Source organism: Agelaius tricolor, unplaced genomic scaffold, assembly GCF_023055355.1.
Source record: "Agelaius tricolor isolate 1412-34295 unplaced genomic scaffold, bAgeTri1.0.p SCAF_3, whole genome shotgun sequence".
Classification (NCBI taxonomy): domain Eukaryota; kingdom Metazoa; phylum Chordata; class Aves; order Passeriformes; family Icteridae; genus Agelaius; species Agelaius tricolor.
This window is the reverse complement of record NW_027269263.1, coordinates 45962903-45976862: the sequence shown is the minus strand read 5'-3', so window position 1 is coordinate 45976862 and position 13960 is coordinate 45962903. Positions and strand designations below refer to the sequence as shown.

The 13960-nt window shown below is 35.2% G+C and overlaps 1 protein-coding gene across 2 annotated transcripts in view; it reads left to right on the top strand.

Moving 5' to 3' along the window:
* The window catches only part of CTTNBP2 (cortactin binding protein 2), a 77422-nt gene that overhangs the window by 42191 nt on the left and 21271 nt on the right, over positions 1 to 13960 (top strand). For both annotated transcript variants that reach the window (XM_071423706.1, XM_071423704.1), the window contains 4 exons: positions 4950 to 5049; positions 7504 to 7654; positions 8709 to 8963; positions 11893 to 12010. In XM_071423706.1, the coding sequence (XP_071279807.1) occupies positions 4950 to 5049; positions 7504 to 7654; positions 8709 to 8963; positions 11893 to 12010 (624 nt within the window). The remainder of the gene's footprint in view (positions 1 to 4949; positions 5050 to 7503; positions 7655 to 8708; positions 8964 to 11892; positions 12011 to 13960) is intronic.

Here is a 13960-nt window from a genome sequence, read left to right as displayed (position 1 = left end):
AATTAAAAGATTTTTTTTTCTTTCCTCATGACCCCAACCCTCCTCTGTATTAAGGAAGAAGCATTTCTGAGCCTTTCAACCATCTGTCTTCATATTTTATGAATATATCTATGAAAGGTGTGTTACCAACAGATATGAATTTCATGGATACAAACTCCTAGCAATAATTTTCAGACTTTTACCACAAGGCTCTCAAACAGCAGTTTGTTTTAAAAGTCCAGTGCACATTACTATAGCTTTTTCTACCTACATAAAACCCAGCAGATTCTTACATTGCAAGTGGTATCATTATGCTGTTTTGGACACTAATGATGAAGTCCAGTAATACCAATGGCAAATATACCATTAATTTTTAGTAAAGTCAGAATTTTATTTCAGAGTAGAACATGGAACAAAGTCCCATTAAAGCCACTGCTTTCAAGAGTACTTAGTGATTTTATTTAATGAAATATTTATTAGTGACACAATTACAAACCCCGATCACATGTTCCAGATAGTACATAGGCTATTTCATAATTATTTTGAAATATTTTAAAAATAAAACTAAAGTTGGGGTACAAAATCTGCAGCTGAGCAGATAGTGTACATTTTTCTCACATGTTCAGGGTTAATTTTGCTACCAGGCATAGGGAAGGAGGAATTTTTTATTTTGTTCAAAATGGTATATTTTGTCTTTGCTTCCTAGATGCTACGGTTGTTCTTTTTTTTCTTTTTTTGTAGAAACATCTGGGACTTTTCACCTGAGTTTCTTTCCTGTTGCCAAAACCTTTTAAATAGTGAAAGAGTACTTTTTTTTTTCCCCTTTGGTGATTTTTTCCTTTTTTAACTTATCTGCAGTATTAAGAATCCAAGTTAATTATATTGTGTGGATTTGTTATTCTCCCCTCACTGAATGGATGTTTGGTCTATTCTTCCAGGCTTACATGCAGTTATCTTTGCTAATATTTGTGGGAGATCATAATTGACTCAATTCTTCTTTATTCATGTTCTATTCTAAAATTGCATCAAAGCAAATGATTTTCAGTTACTGAACAGCTCCTACTGACAGCAAATGCAATTTGGTTCCTTGTTTTATTGTCAAAATTTCAAATAAGAAAGACACTTGACAGAATTGTGCAAACACAATAATAAAAGCAAACATATGCATATGCACCCTGTAATTGTTTAGTATGTTTTATTTTTTGAGATAAAAACTGTATTGCAGAGGTTATAGTGTTGCTCTTCTATTTATAATTGACAGGATGTGAAAAATACTTGGTTGTACAAGTCATCACATTTCAGCAACTAAATGGAGTGTATGAACTCTGAATGAGAGAATCACACAACAGCAGTGTTGATGTCTCCTTAATAAATTATATGAAAATTGAAAGGTATAGATCTATAAAAATGTTGGAGAAAGATTTTTGTGCTTAACTTTATTATATAATAATATATATTATATATATTATTATATACATATATGGTCCTTTTTCATTACTTGTAGTTTGTTCTCAAATGAATGGATATATGTAGCAATTCCAAGTGGAGACTTTAAGGTTTACTTAAATTATATAGGCTTAAGAATGGATGTATAGAAATAAATCTTTTTAAAAGTCCTTTCTAATACCTCTCCTTAACTAGCCAGGTGGAAAGAAATGATACTGCTGTCATTTTAAGGATAAAATTATTTATTCAAATTTTTCAATGTCTTGAGTTGTGTTGTCAATGGTAAGTTTCTGTTGTTTTGGGTTTTTTTCCCCATAGAATCTTACAGTCAATTAGATTGGAAAAGACCCTTAAGACTGTTCAGTCTAACCATAAAACTAAACACAAGCCTACACTGGTGGGTGATCACACCATTATTTAATTTATTGAGAATATTTTTAAAGTGGATTTATTGACTAAATGGATTTTGAGATTTCTAAGTCAACTAACCAGATGTTCCTATTTCTCCTGGAGAAGATTTCACGAGAAGAAAAGAGTAACTTTAGAACTGATAAAAGCAAGCATGAGTACCTCCCTTCAGAAAAACCATGTTTCAGAGATTCTGGGAAGAATGGAAACTGAATGATCCCTACACATTTTCAGTGCAGAAATGCAGTATTTGAGATGTGTAGACAACTAGAGCGCGTGGAAGAGCACATTGTAACCAGCATGGTGGCAGCCACTGTTAAATGATCTCAGCCCATTCTGTAGAAAAAATGAGTTACACAAGAAAAGACACTGAAATATTCTGTCCTAATCTATCCTAATTGCAAAATGTGTAGCTTTCCTGTTTGGAAACAGTTGCCTTTTGAGAGCTGCAGCAGAGGGTTTTTGCAGCACATGAAGGGTTTTTGAAGCACATGCAGCAGATGCTTTGTTTCCAACACACACTGTCCCTAATTCTGTAGGTCTGAGAGAGAGAAATTCACCCTAAAAATACACAGTTTCTTTGTATTTGAATGGACATGAGGAAACTGTTGATTTCATGATTTAACCACTAGACTGGGATAGCTGAACAGGTTGTTTTGTCAGTCTGCCTTGGCTTTACTTTTAGCAAAAAGGAACCACTTCAGGTCTATTGTCCACTTAGTAACAGCAGTTCTCTTAGCTAATAGATCTACATAGCTGTTTGGTGTTGCAAATTGTGACCATTCTCCACCACAAAGAGGTGGAGAAGGACAGAATGAAATAGTAAGAGTTCCTGAACCTGAGAGATGTGGAGAAAATAATATCCTTTGGACTCAGCTGTGTGCTAATCATGTGCATTTACGGTGTAATTGATTCTCTTCTATCCTGAGTATTTGGAGGCTGTGGCACCCTGATTGATAGAAAAAAACTGGAATGGTGTGGGAAGTAGAAAGGAGTGAGGTGCAGAGACATACAGCTACATGGAGTCAGCTTTGTCAAGCCACGGATGTATCTGCATGATGTTTGCCATCACTCTGGAAGAACTAACTACCCAGCTGTGGTGGAGAGCAGTAAAATCTCCAGGTGTTTATCTTAATTTGCTTCCATGTTTTGCTTTTGCTATGACCAAAACTTATAACTTAGTGACACCAATGTCTGTTTAGTGCCTGCCCTTCCATCTAGTACTCCCCACTGCTTATTACTTTTATGGCAGACCAGAGTGAACCAGAGTGAATGAGCCTGGTCTGACCCAAATTACCCTTCTCAAAATCTCAGTAAAAAGTCCATCCAGAAGACCCAGGCATCTTGGAGATAATTGCTCTTTTACTTAATATGCCACCAGAACAGGTCATGTGGAGCTTACTAGCTCACATGTTGTGCCTTATGCAAGTAGCTCTATTTCTTCATGGTCACACTTATCCCTAAGAATAAAAAGCTGTTTTCAGAAGCAGTATTTTCACAGAGATAAGCTTCATCAGAAACAGCATTTATACACACATAACCTACCACCTGAATGATCTGCCAGTCAATTAGTGTGAATTAACCATGCCTTTCTAGACAGGTAGTCTTGTTCTGTGTGTTCATGGCTTTTGCATGGCTAACATATGCTTTATGAATAAACAGCAGAGTATTCTAGCCAAATACTTGAAACTTCTAGAGGAAAATTTTTTCAACATCCCTCATAAACTTTTGAAGTATCTTAGGATGTCAAACAGGAATCTGTATTTTCAAGTTAATAATTTAATATAGGACCAAGTTTGACAATGGAAAGAAGAAAAAAAAAGATAGGTCATTCCTAGCAGAGTATTTTTGTGTTAAAAAGTGAATGAAAGTATAATTTTATTTTGAGTGGTGCTATCTTAAAATTGGAAGGACGTGGTAAGTTAGTTAACAGAGAGCTTCTTTATGACTTAAAAAAAATTACAGATCAGGTCCTGGTAACTTACCAACTTACAACCAATGAATGAAAAATAATTTCACATCCGATTACTTACTTCAAAATTAAAGAATCCTAATTTACAAAACAATAAGTTGGAGTATTTTAAAATCTTGTTTCTTAATTTTAAATTATTTATTTGATCAACTATACAACATCTGTATTAGTATTTGAAAAAATTCTTACAGGAGTAAATACATTGAAATATGGTGTAGACTAGTCAGACTGATATGTAGTTCTTAATATATTTTTCTGATATCCAAGTCATTCTTAATGTGCATTTGGTTCTGGTACCTAGAATTAAACTTCACTAACAAAACTTGACTTCAGGATTTTACTGAGTGCCAGAACAGCATGCATTAAGCTTGCTCAGAAATCAGGTCAGGAGTTTGTAATTGGTGTTGTAGCTGAGCTTATTTTCCAAGTAGTCGTTTCAATTACAAAAGACTTGTTTTATTTTGGTCTGGAGCCAATTTCAAGAATGAGGAGCAGATCAACTGTTTTCTTCAAAGTTAATTGCATCAAATGATATTCCAATTTGTGGATGAAAAGCAGTCTAATTACTGTGTAATTAATTATCTTAAATTAGCTGTAGGGATGATGGAATCAGGCTGGTACTATTTTTAGCATGTGGTTTTGGAAATATATGAATGGGAATGGTTTTGGGAGGTTTGAGTTTTTCAGCTTATTTTATCTGTCATTGCAATCACAAATCAGTACCCTAAAATAGGACTGGCCAGTGTGTTGCTTGAGGTCTGTGTGGCTTGTGAACATCTCCCCTGTGGCTGTCATATTTGTCACGACTGCCAGTAGGCAGTGATGCCCCTAGGGATTCCTGGATAAGTCAGATTCCCCACTTGGGAGGTAGAATAGCTAATACTGTGGGAGTTGCCTGCAGTGGGCATGTGTTTGAATCCCAGCAGAACCCAACCCAAGCCGTTTATGCAGAAGGGTGGTGATGCCCATGGGAGGCAATTCTCATTTCCTGTAAACTTCTTCTTGAGCTTTCATTTCAGTCCCCTAAGGTGTGATGTGCAGTCCAAAAAGACTGGCTGATTGTTGCCCCTTGAGCAGACTTTAGCCTCTGACAGTTTTAACTCTGATCTTGTTGACTCATTCCATGGTTCTTCTCCATTTATAGATTGTGTGAGATTGCTGCTGGCTGCAGAAGCACAAGTTGATGCTGCTGATAAAAATGGCTTTACACCCTTGTGTTCAGCAGTTGCTCAGGGACATGTCAAGTAAGTGAAGCCTTTAAGATTTTGCATGTCAGCTGTTACTCAATTTTATATTATCTTTACATTATATACATTTTCATTACATTATTGTTGCATTCTTATGTATAAATGTATTTAACTATAATTTATTGAAAGCATCTACTTAAATTCATATTCTTCTGCCATTCTGATTTTAATATTTTCTATTTGTTTTCTTTCTAATTTCAGCTCTTAAGGTGACTGAGCATGTATTCTTAGCAATTACAATGTGGTACTGGGCATCATACCACTGAATTTCATAATTTTCTTTGAGTTATCAGCCATAGTATTGGATTAACAGAGAAAGGAAGAAGGAAATTAGTTTTGCACTGATTTTTTTTTTTCAGGCATAGAAAACTATCATATTCAGAGGCAAATGAACATCTGAGTTTTCTCCTGAGTGATATGTTATCAAATACCTTACACAACAAAACAAGGTTTTTTAAAGCTTTAATTTTTTTGTATTCATATTCTCTCACTGAAATAAATATTTTAACACTTCACTTAAATAGGAAGTTGTTTATTTCCCTGACTTACCCTCACAACACTTTGCTATGTATCATTGGCTGTGTTGTGGTATTGCAGACTTCATACTCTTTTTATCTTAGACTTACTTATGTAATATGACATCCCTAAACACATTTTTTGCATGTTTTAGATACTAAACATGAGTTGAATTGTAAAATTGAGCATGGAATGACAGGGCTAGCCAAAAATGTCAGAAAGACTACAAATGGTTCAGGCTGTTTGATTTATTGGTCTCTTCAAAGTTCAGGCACAGAAAAAAAATCTGTAGTAGGTGGAATTTGGGGCAACAGTATTGTCTGTCTCCTAATGTGAGGTTAGTGACAGCACTAAACTGCTCTCAGTTGCACAGTAGGTGTCTGTCATAGACTTGATAACCAGTCCCCTGTGACATCTTCGTTAACCTTGTTCCTGAGCCAAGACAATACTGTTGTTCTAACCCTAATTATGTAATCAGAAAAAAAATTCTAGTTTTTTGGGGCTGGTCCAGTAACTAATTTTAGGAGAAACTTCCAGAATCATGTCCCATGTGGTCCAGGCCATGATGACCCTGAAGTTGAGGTGGAAAGTCGATGTAGCTTTTCAAGATTCATCAAATATAATGTAAAAGTATCAAACCACATATTTCTAACCTAGCAGAATTAAAACTCAATCTTGAATTGCTCTGTGGAAGTGTCTTGTTATGAGCCTTTTTGAAGATGACTTTGTGATTGTTAGGTTAGGATGTTTGCCTAACGTTTGTTAAGGCAGACCATTACTTTTATTTGGTTTTTTATTTTTTTGTTCAGTTGAGCATGTTTGGAAAGCATGGATAAGTAATTCGTATCAATGCTATCTGTTTTACTCTTCTCTAAAGTGGTGCATTTTACCTTGAACTTAATTGATTTTCTTACTGGATAAAAATGTATCAAAAACAATTTACTTAAATACTTGTGAGTTTTTTAGGATTTAGTTACTTACATTCTTAAATTCTTGCTTATATACTTATGTATTATATATATACCTTACATTGGTTTAAATATTTTTTCACAGTATATTGTGTTAAGGTATGGTCTCTTAATCAGTAGTTATTTGGCATTGCACTAACTGCTTTGAGGCTTTATTGTTGATATGCTTTTTATTTTTATGGACTGATAAATATTGAGCTAGAGAGCTGGGAACTTATCTTTGTTAACAGTGCTTGTTTGAACTGCAGAGCGAATTGACTGGCATTAAGATTTTAGGTCTTAAGGTCTTAAGTGTTGTTGAAATTCTAGGCTGGGAAAGGGAAAGGTTGCCAACTCTGACACAAGAACTGGGAACAAAATGGACCTACTACTATAGGGCTGTGAGGAAGTACAGGAGCTTGGATCTGAATGGCAACTGCAATGAATTGCTCTTCAGCACTCCTCTAATCTTCCATCCTCCATAACCCTGCTAGCAATACACCCAAGCCATCCTTGCAGAGTAGCCTCCATTCAGGTACCTGCTGATGGTAGGTACTGCCACAGCTGTTTTGCTGCCCCCACCAGGTTACTTCCCTAGATGAGAGTCCATTTTGCTGGTAAAGCTAATCCTAGTCCTTCATTTCATTTTTTCCCTTTTCAATTCTATTTTAAGTATCAGTAATCAGAAATGTCTCTCTTTTTGCTCAGCTGAATGTTTTTCTTAAGCAGCTATCAGTCTTGTGAAATTGAATGGTTTACATTCACAATTTTTAAATGCAGCCACAGTGGTTTAAGATTTACTTTGAAGTAGCCTGTTTTTATACCTATGTACAAAATTATCTTTTATACTTGTGTATATGGGTTGATCACAGGTAGATCTGTATCTGTAAAATCAATACTTTATTTAAAATATTTAAATGTCTTAAGTTATAAAGAGGTGTTGCATGTCTAACATAAGACAATTTTATTGCTTTATTTTTTGCTGTAGATGTGCAGAATTATTAATTATGTATCAGGCTGATATTAACCATGCTGCTGAAAGAGGACAGACACCTTTGTACCTGGCCTGTAAAAATGGAAATAACGATTGTATTAAACTATTGTTGGAAGGTGGAGCGGATCGAACAATAAAAACCAGTGTAAGTTAAAACAGTACCTTTTATAGTACTGAATATTGACATTAAAATATTTATTTAAACTTTTCTTTAAATCTGAAATAAACCATATAATTTGAAATTAGTATTTTGTTATTTTCATAATAGTTTCTGGGTTTTTTTAACTGTAGATTTTCTAAAATCTCCTAAATGATGTGACTTTCATACCATTTTACATATTTCAGATTCCACTGGCAAATTGCTGCAACTTTTCTCCAGCACTGGATTTGTAAAATGCTTCCACTTTTTACGTTAGCATGCTTTATTGTTGTCCTTGAAGAGACAACACCCCAAAACTTTCTTTCCAGTATTGTAGAGTCTTATATATCACAAATGGCAGAATATGGCCAATAAAAAGTCAAATCTAGAGGAGAAGGGAAGGAGGACTGTCTCAAAATTAGTGCCTACATAATTGCCTTTTTCAGGTGCCTTTCTAAAGTTTTTTTATGATTGTGATGTCAGTAGATTCTTATGACAATAAATGTGGGTTATAGACTGTTCCAAAATACAGCACAAAGAGTAGTAGCTTCACAGAACATTCTCCTCCTCATGTAAATATTATACTAAATCTTTTATCATTCATTTATTTTGCAACTGGAAAGTAAATATATTTGACTTGGAATGAGAGAAAGTTGTGATGTCAAAACTGTGAAATTGACTCATAAATGGATTAATGCAGCATGAAACAATATTGATAGTTGGAATCATTTTTGTTTGATGCACAGGAAGGAAGCAGTTTACTAGCAGTATGTAAGCCCTGTATCACTTAGACTCTTCTAAAAATTTTGAAGATTTTATCTTTTGGACTGTCCTTGGAGAAAGCTGTAAAGTTTTTTTTCTTCTACATTTTCTTCCCTCTCTTCCACCCAAAACACATACAAGCAACTCTTTTTTCCGAAAGGATTATTATGTCACTCTTGCTTGTCTTCTTCATTTCCAGACAGAGCCTTCCATTCAGATTCTTTGCTGATATAAGTCTGCAAACAATTTTCTGTGTGTTTGGTGGCAGTGTGCTTTTTTATTGTGGCTTCTTTTTTAGGATGGCTGGTCACCAATTCATGCAGCAGTGGATTCTGGTAATGTTGAAAGTCTCAAGCTCCTTATGTACTATGGAGAGCCAAACAATGGGAACTGTTTGATGGATGCAGAGCCTAATTTAGACTACTTTGATTTGGAGAAGAGAGAAGATGACTATAGTAGTAGAGTAAAGCCTGTTGTTTCTGCAGATCTTATCAACCATGCTGACAAAGACGGTTGGACTGCTGCCCATATAGCAGCATCAAAAGGCTTTAAGGTTAGTCCATGTGAACAAGTTATGGAAACCTGATAGAATTTAAGCAAAATAAATACTTTCCTTTTATCTTTGAAGAATTACAACTTGGATGTCAAGTCTAAGTTTGTTATGTAGTTTACATGCCAACTTGATTTAACAGAGACAGAGATATACCTCCAGAGGAAAATTTGTCCAAGAAGCCAGGGGTCACATGGAGTGAATTATCATATTTAAATGTCTACCTCTTATGGGACATTAGTAAAAAGAGGAAACATCATTACTAGAGATTTTCAAAGTTAAGGTGAGATGAATCCCACCCTGAATGCCAATTCATTGGATGTCATGTGATTATAGATATTAGATGGGCATAGTTTCACTAGGAACAATTTTTCCTCTGTGAAGGAGGGGAGAAGAAGAAATTTGAGAACTAGATTTGTGCAGACATACATTGTTTAATTTGGTATTTTGAGCGGCCTTTTTTGCAGGCAATGGAACATTTTTGTGAGGTTGGCATAACTGATGACATGGAGGATGACCAGACAGGTCCTGCTGATGACAAACAGGAGGATTTCTGGAAATTTATTATTACTTCTTGACACTTCTAACACTGACCATGCAAAGGACTTCTTTTTATATGGTAGCTGTCAGTCAGATATCACTGGGAAATTTTTTACCCAGGAAGAAAATAGAGGGTGCTAAACACAGAAGAGTGAATTTTAAGAAAATACAGTCCAAGACTTCAAAAATCAGCTTGTGTTTTCATGCCTAGTTCAATGCCTTCATTATGTTTGCTTTTATTCCTGATAAACTTACATTCAAAATAGATATGCTCAAAATAGACACAGATTTAAGATTCAGTTAAGGTTACGAGTTTTTTTTAGGGACAGCCACTGCTTATTCAGCATTTTGCATTATAAAGAGTCAGTGTTCCATTACCAATGTCTGTTAGGCAGATGCAGATTCTCATTCCAGTTTCCACTCATACGAATTTTAGATGGAGTTTAAGATACTTGCTGTATTCTGCAAATACCTAAATAATGTGCACTATGTTGGCTCTTTCTGCAATAATATAATCCTCAGGAACTTTGAACTTAGGTTTCATTTTCTGTCTAAAACTACTTTGACTAGTGATCTCTCTGAAAGGTCTGACACTGGAAGTCTTCACGTATGTCTTTCATTAATAACTCCAGGGTTTGAGTTTCTAAGCACATTCTAAGTCAACTGCTTAATAAGATCTCTATTTGGGGTTGAGGGAAGTCTGGTGATGAAGGTGATACACAGCTGGCAATCAGATTCCTGGTTTTGATGTTGCAGAGACTATAAAATTGTACTTGATTTGATACATTTATTGATTTGAGATATGTTTGGGATATTTAAAAGCTAAAAAAGCTTAATAGCCATCTCCAAGTGCTGTTAACACTTTGACTTTGTGCTCTAATCCATTATGTACACTGCATGTCATTCATTCCAGTGCATGATAGCTGCATTTAAGCAGTGCTGGCACATGCATCCTCTTAGTTTGAGATAGGTAGGGGCCATTCTTTACAGATTAATTCTGCTAGGACATCTTAGCTGTTATTTTACAGGCAGCAGAGACAACAAAAATCCTCATTTTACTAAGGAAATAAGCTTTATTTCTTTGTTCTGTCCCCACATCTTCCTGCTTTGCTTCCCATTTTCAGCCTCATAGTTCAGTCCTCAGGCTTCTGCTGTTTTGCTATTCATTGCTTTTGAGAGATATTGTTAACAAACTAACCTGTCAAGAAAATATGTGCTTTTTTTGCTTGGTATCCTTCTGGCAAGCTTAGTGAGCTAAACAGTTTTTTAAAGTACTTCTAAGTGCTATAACTACAGCCTGGTAAAATTTCACCTCACAGGCAGATATTCCTTGAATGAGTGCTATATTTATGAAAGGTCTGACAGTATCAGATACACTGACAAAAGTTTCTGTAGAACAGCTACAAAACAGTCAACCTGCAACTAGCCACTATTCCACATCAAAATACTCAACAGCTGCTTCTCTGTGTTTTTAAGGTTTGGTTTCTCTGCTATGGTTAACCCCAAACATTATCAATACAGTATTAACTAGTATAATTTCCATTAGTTTCAATTTTTTACAATATGGATGTGTCTTTAAAAGCATATGTGAGATGAAAAAGTTTTCATGGTGGCTGCCTGCTTTATTGCAGAATGATGGTCATTAGAAACAAGGACTTGATCCTTTTTCTGATTGTTGATCAATCAATTTGAATATGGTTTTATGAGAACTCTTTTATCCCACACATATTTGAGAGGATCTTTATAGTGAATATTTTTTTCATGTTATAGAATGATTCTGCCAATCCATATTTATATGCTAATAGCTTGTTTCTAATTTCAATGATTTTCCCTTTAAATCACCCTTGCAAGGTGATTTAAAATGATTCCTTTTTTTGTGTTCCACTCAAGTGTCAGTCATGATGGAAACTCCTGCTTGGTGAATTACAAAGTGGAAACTGATTTTATGGATTGTTACCTAAATAGATTCATTTAATAGTCTGTATTAAGCTTTAGAATTGCTTATTTAGTGTTGCTTGAACATTGAGGCCAAGATGTTCAAACCACGATAATAGCTGGGTTTCTGTCTCCTTATCATTACCTAAACTTGTGGCCAGATGTAAGAATTTCCTAATTCAGGTAATCAACACTTGATGCTTAGAGACTGTAGAGCCCTGGCTCTCTGTGTTCTCCTTTTTTATAGTCATTATTTGAGACTTTAAAGTCCTCTATAAAACATTTTTACTCCTGGCTTTCAACTCTGAGAAACATCATTTTATCTATAGAAACTCTGTAGCTGATTGTCTTTGGAAATGCGTGTGTAAGAATTTTAATTAGGAATCTAACTACATGTTGGTAGAATGCTTTAGTGCAGCAAATGGACAAGTAAATAATACAGTTCCTACCTTTGCAGAACTGTCTAGAAATCCTTTGTAGCCATGGTGGACTAGAGGCTGAGAGAAAAGATAAGTGTAATCGAACATTGCATGATGTTGCTACTGATGATTGCAAACATCTCCTAGAAAACTTAAGTAAGTAAATGCTATCAGCACTACATAAAAATGTTTTTAGTAAAGAACTTGTGGGGCAAGAATGAGAAATATGAAAAAGGTAGTTGTCACTTTTTTGGCACCACAATACTAAGTTACTTTGATCTAGCAAGTTTCTAGTCTCCAGAATTTGCAAAAGCATATGATAAAATTTTGTTGGAGGTTATTAAATTCCTCATGTCTTTGTTTCTAAAAGATGATACATATTGTACATTTGCAAATGTCCATATTCTCTTAAAATTTCTGAATTTAATATTAGTAATTAATTTTTCAAAAGCCGTTGCCCTCCTCTTATCTTTTCTTCAAATTCTTGCAGTCACTTAGTGGTGGGTAGCTGTCAAATTCCCTCAGGCTAAGACGATCATCTGGTCATATCTGAATTTCTTTTTAGAGCATAGTTTATTTTGTCACTTATTGGTGAGGGGATTATTTGTTTGATTCTTCAAATACGTCTTAGAGACAACATCAAAGAACTTCTTTTTTCCAGCATCAGTAACTTCTGTAAGATTGCTCTTCTGATGAAACCTGTCATCTTCTTCCTTCTCTGTAAGTTTTCTCAAAACTCAGTAGAGCAGGCTCATCTGTGCATTTCTTGAGACAGAACTTAATTCATCCTCTCACTAGTTTTGTGGTTTTATATCATTGTATAAATCTATATCTATGTGTATCTACAGATACAGAGAAAGATATCTAAATTTCTCTGCATGGTTAAAATTATGGCATTTGTAGATCTGTATGCTCTCTATTTTTTCACTCCTTTTTTGTGTTTGTCTTCTGGAATATAGGGATGTGGGTGGTTAAGTTCACTGGTTATCAACAAATTGAGGAAGTTTTCTGTCTGCTGCTTCTGATTTTCCTATTCAGCTATTTTAAATCCCAGTTCTCTTACCATTTTACTACAGGTTCAGAGGGGAATACAGCTCACTTTCTAATAGACACTCCTCCATAGTCATCTTTATCAGACTGAAACAAATTTCTGATGGCTGAATCTGCAGCCTGTTAAATTAATGCTTCTATTATTTCCATCAGTCTTATTACCCTGTGTCTCTGGTCATGCTTATCATTAATCCAACAGCTTTTATCAGGTCAGAAACTTTGGCCTTCCCTTCTCTTCTTCTTTATACCTTAAGCCAAGACTGCATTTTTGAGTAAGGTGTCTGTGTACCATCCTCTACCTTCCTCACACTCCAGGAAGGTTTCCACTGTAGGACAGGAGGATCTGTGCTCTGACAGATGTGAAGGACTGGGCCCAGGATTGCCCCCTATGCCTTACAGGTCACATACATTGAAGTTTAGGCATATTCTGTACCTCTGTCCTAGGGGCCTGTTTCCTTGTGGAGAACCCTCTGTACTCCTTACAGCTCATTTCCCTGAGGTCCTGCCATCAGAAGGGCAAGCCTTTGATGCATTTCTCACAATTCCACATCTGAAAGATGCCTCTGAGTAATCTTTTCCCATTGGTAGGCTAGTGGGTTTAAATCAGAGCTTTTCTGACATCAGGAAAACTTCACTGGTTTGTATCAGCTGGATACAGTTCTGGACACAAAAGGGAAAAAAAGATCATGTTGCAAGACTTCATAATAATCTGATATGGGTTGTTTTTTATGGCGTACTTTTTAAAATATAATTTTAATTTTAATTTAATAACTTCTGAAATACATTGTTCAGCATGAAAATTAGAAGATAGTTTTCTTTTCATTTTTAGTCATCTAAATGATCCTCAGAGACTGTTGCTTCTGTTGAGTTGTATTCCAAAGAGTACAATTTTAAAATACTTCATAGTTTCTGGAATGTGCCTATAAATTTCCTTTTTTAACATTTTGTCAATTTACTCTATAGCAAATCAAATATACCCTTTGAAGTGCATTTTCTGTTTTAGCTCTTAGCTTTTTATTTAAATATGTTTGGCTCAGCTGTTTTCCACTTGCACAC